We start from the raw sequence: 3,883 nt of genomic DNA on the forward strand, positions 1-3,883 counted from the left end.
TTGAAATTACAAGTACAGAAGAATGAAAGTCACATTTAGGAGTGGACATACACACAGGTCTTGCGTAATACTGAAAATGTAAGGTGCAGGAATAGGGAGGACTGACACATTTAGTGAGTGTTCTTTACATTTCAAATTTCCAAAGATGTACTGTGTCAGGCTGGTGACATGGATGTATGTGGATCCTGTTCAACCAACCCTCCAGAGGTAATTTTGGTCTCCAACAACAAACTTAGTTTCTTATATAAAGTCACTGAAATAATAAGTACTCTTCAAACACACAGATCTTGTGTAATACTTATCATGTAAGGTGCAGAAATTTGGATGACTGAGTTTTGAAATTAGAGGTAGAAAAGAATTAAAGTTAAATTTAGATGCACACAGATATATGGATCCTGTGTAATACTCAACTGGACAGGTACATACATAAGGTGGACATTGTTTATTTTTATATATTTTTAGAAACAACCATTCAGTGTTCATCCCTTCATTTTAGCTCTCCATAGAGATGCCTTGTCAGGCTGCTGAGCTGGATGCATACAAATTATTTTCTGGCAACTCACCTGACATAAGTTTTATCTCAATGACCATTTTATTTTCTAAAATAGTCATGAGAATATTAAGTACTGTTCAAACACATGGTTATTACGATTCAAAAACAATGAGTCCTAACGATTCATTGGTTTTGATACTCTATACTACACGTGTCAGGATCAAATTCTTATCTTAAGATAACACTTTTTTTGGTTAACAGTGGTTAACTGTGTGTGTGTATCATGATTTCATCCATGATGAAAACGATCTATGTTTTGCATCCACCTGAATAATGTGTAGTTGCGCCACTGAGTCCATATTTCCATGTTAGGACTTCTTAATGCACATGAATTATATGTTTTTTGTATGTGTATGCCTGGTCCTGATAAATAAAATTGGTCCTGACAATTACTGTTGGTGCCATGTGCGGAGCCAAGCACCTCATTATCGTTTGTCCTTTTAATACAGCATTGCGTCTGATGTGTGTATCTAAATTTTTAAGTGAGATCTATGTTGTGTAGCTCAACAAGATTTTCGACAACTTACTACGTCTTTCTAGCATAAGTGGAAAGGGGTGTCCGTTTAGTGTTGCAAAAAACTGGTTTGAAAAAATTGTCCCGCTAATACACCTACACCCGTAAAGGTGTGTGTGTGTGTGCGTGCGTGCGTGTGTGTGTTTGCCTCAACTTAATTTATCCTATTAAAAAACAGTGAATTGACTGAAAACCAGTCTGTCATCTTTTGCACCTTTTCATTAACTTGTTTATTTTTACTTCAAACTAGCATGTTTTAATTTTAGTGAACCTGTACAGGGTTTATGTGTCATTGAAAGTGAAAAATGGTTCTGTCTTATTTTTATGCTGCACAAAAAAAGAAAGATATTTTCACAGGAGTTTGTAGATCTTAGTACATTTATGGAAGAGGATTAGGGCAGCAAGAAAAATGCTACTTTTATCTCAGACTTTTTTGACCATAGTCACAATTCTGAGAAAAATTTCTTAATTCAGTCTCAGAATTCTGACTTTTGTCAGGAATAGTCAGAATTCCAAGAAGAAAAATTTGAAAGAATCAGACTTCTGAGAGAAAAAAAATTCTCAAAATTAATTTTTTTAAGGTAATAAGGTATTCTGAGTTTAATCCAAAAAAAGTTAGAATTCCGAAGAAAAAAAAGTTGCAATTATTTTATTTGTAGTGGCCGCAATCTTCTTCCGTACATATTTCATGGCTGTACATTTTGATTGTCCTGTCACGTTCAACAGTTGCTCACATAAAGGTTGCCGTTGGCAACGGTCGCTCCTCCGGGTCACCTGACACACCCGGGCGCGGTCCCGCCATCCCTCTTTGAACCAATCAGCGCCCGGGACGGTTCAGTCTACGGTCGGGAGCGCGCGCGCGTGTGCGTTAGCTCCGTGTTTGTACTGCAACCCTCCTCACACAGTCGCTCACAGGCTGCTGTTAGGTCGGAAAGTGTTGAGCCTGATAGTTTGGGTCCTCCTGCTCCAAAACAAAGAAAAGCGCCCTCCGTGCTGCCCGACTTTAACCGGAGCCCGTGTGACATTTGACGGATGCTCTAGCTTTTTATTTCCCCTCATTCTGCCTGAGTAAGAGGCTTGTGAAGGGGCTGACAGGCGGCTTCTTTCCCTTTTTCCCTCTTCTTCTTTGGAGGCATGTGATACATCCAAGAGACTGAGGCGTGTTTCACGGATGTTACCGGGAGAACAGGAGGAGGAAGGAGGCTTTTCTTTCATTGTGGATGCGCCTCACTGGATGAGAGCTGGCTTTTCTCGGGGCACTAGCTAGCTGTTGCATGGCAGACACGTTAAAAACAGGATGGACATTGAGTCTGGAGCTGAAAAGCTTGATTTTAATCTTGTGACGTGAATTATTTTTAACCCCGCACTGACAGCTGCTTTTTGGGCTTTTGTTTTTCTTTTTTGTGAGGTGGCGGCTAAACGCTGGTCAAACACACCGGGAAGGAGCAGCTCAGGCGCGGCCAGGCGAGCCAACAATGCGGATTGCCTCCTGACTGCTCGCCTTTGTGTGCTCACACTGCAGAAAGTTTCAGATAAAAAACTCGCGGGACGAACAGCCTCTACTTCCTCTGCTGCTCCCTTCATTGTGTCGGAAAGTAGACGCCGTGTCACACGGTGGGGGTCTAATCCTCACACGTGCACGGGTTCTCTGTGAAGCTGCGTGGAGACTAGAAAAGACCCAACAGGGACAGCAACCATGGCGAACGACTCAGTTCAAGTAAGTTCACACCAACAGGGTTAAGTGTCCTGAGACCTTTATGCATGGACATCCAGCTGAAGCTAGCATCTGATTCGCAGCTTTGTGATTTTTAAGAAAAGTGAAACGATCAATTGATCAGCTTCATCTTCAATTGACATGGTTTAAATTGCAAAAATAAATTGATACCCCATCTTTTTTATTTTGTTCTGACTTATTAGCTTAGGTGCATTGCAGTATCAATTGTAGATTTTTTGTTGTTGTGGAAATTGCATCTAAATATCGAACATTTACCAGAAATATCCCTAGAAATGTAAATTTCAAGTTGTAGTTTAAGAGCTTTCTCCCCACTCCTGATCTCAAAATCCAATATGGCCACCTTGCTAATAAAACTTGATTCTACTGACCAGTACTCTTGCTCTCCTGCAGAGTATTATAAGCCACCAGGCTTTACTTTCATCCCCACCACGCTAAGAAATGTTTATTTATTATAGATTTTTTTTAAATGTACACCATTAAAAGTGCTAACAAAGATATATTAAAGAGTCTGGTGACTCGGTTGGAAACAGGTTTTCAAATTTCCTGTCAACCTTAAACATTTTTTAACACAAAAACACGACACCCCTACCACCGGGCTTAGCATGTTTTCTGGAGGAAACCCTGAGTACTGCATGGGTCGGTGCAGTTCAGTACACTATTTTATGGTTCATATTCAGGAGAGAATTTCCATGTCTAGTCATACTAGTGCGACTACAACTAATTCCATTGAATCATATTTAATGCTTGTATTTACCTTACAATTAAATAATGCCAGAATTTGAGTACCACTAAATGCAGCCTGAGAATTGTAGGTGGTACTTGTACAACAGTTCAAGAACCTGTGTGATTAATTGAATTGATTTAATTGAATTTTTGGTTTTTAAAGATTTTATTTTTGGGAGAGAAAAAAAAAATATTTCCCCCATCAGTGCACTCCTTTGGTTTCCATAGTTCGAGTGATGTCAGCACACCCAATGCCTATATTTGACAAGCATGTTTTACAGCTTCTATTTATTTGGACTTTGAATTTAGGTCAACTGTACAATGAAGTGTTAGGGCTGGGCTAATATATATATATATA

At 39.6% G+C, this 3,883-nt stretch overlaps 1 protein-coding gene across 1 annotated transcript in view; it reads left to right on the forward strand.

The window, feature by feature from the left end:
• Positions 1-1,944: 1,944 nt before the first annotated feature.
• Positions 1,945-3,883, forward strand: part of pkn1a (protein kinase N1a) — a 61,434-nt gene continuing 59,495 nt past the window's right edge. The window contains exon 1 of the mRNA XM_008414254.2: positions 1,945-2,784. Coding sequence (XP_008412476.1) covers positions 2,764-2,784 — 21 coding nt within the window. The 5' untranslated portion in view covers positions 1,945-2,763. The remainder of the gene's footprint in view (positions 2,785-3,883) is intronic.

This window comes from Poecilia reticulata, linkage group LG1 (genome assembly GCF_000633615.1).
Source record: "Poecilia reticulata strain Guanapo linkage group LG1, Guppy_female_1.0+MT, whole genome shotgun sequence".
Taxonomy (NCBI): Eukaryota; Metazoa; Chordata; class Actinopteri; order Cyprinodontiformes; family Poeciliidae; genus Poecilia; species Poecilia reticulata.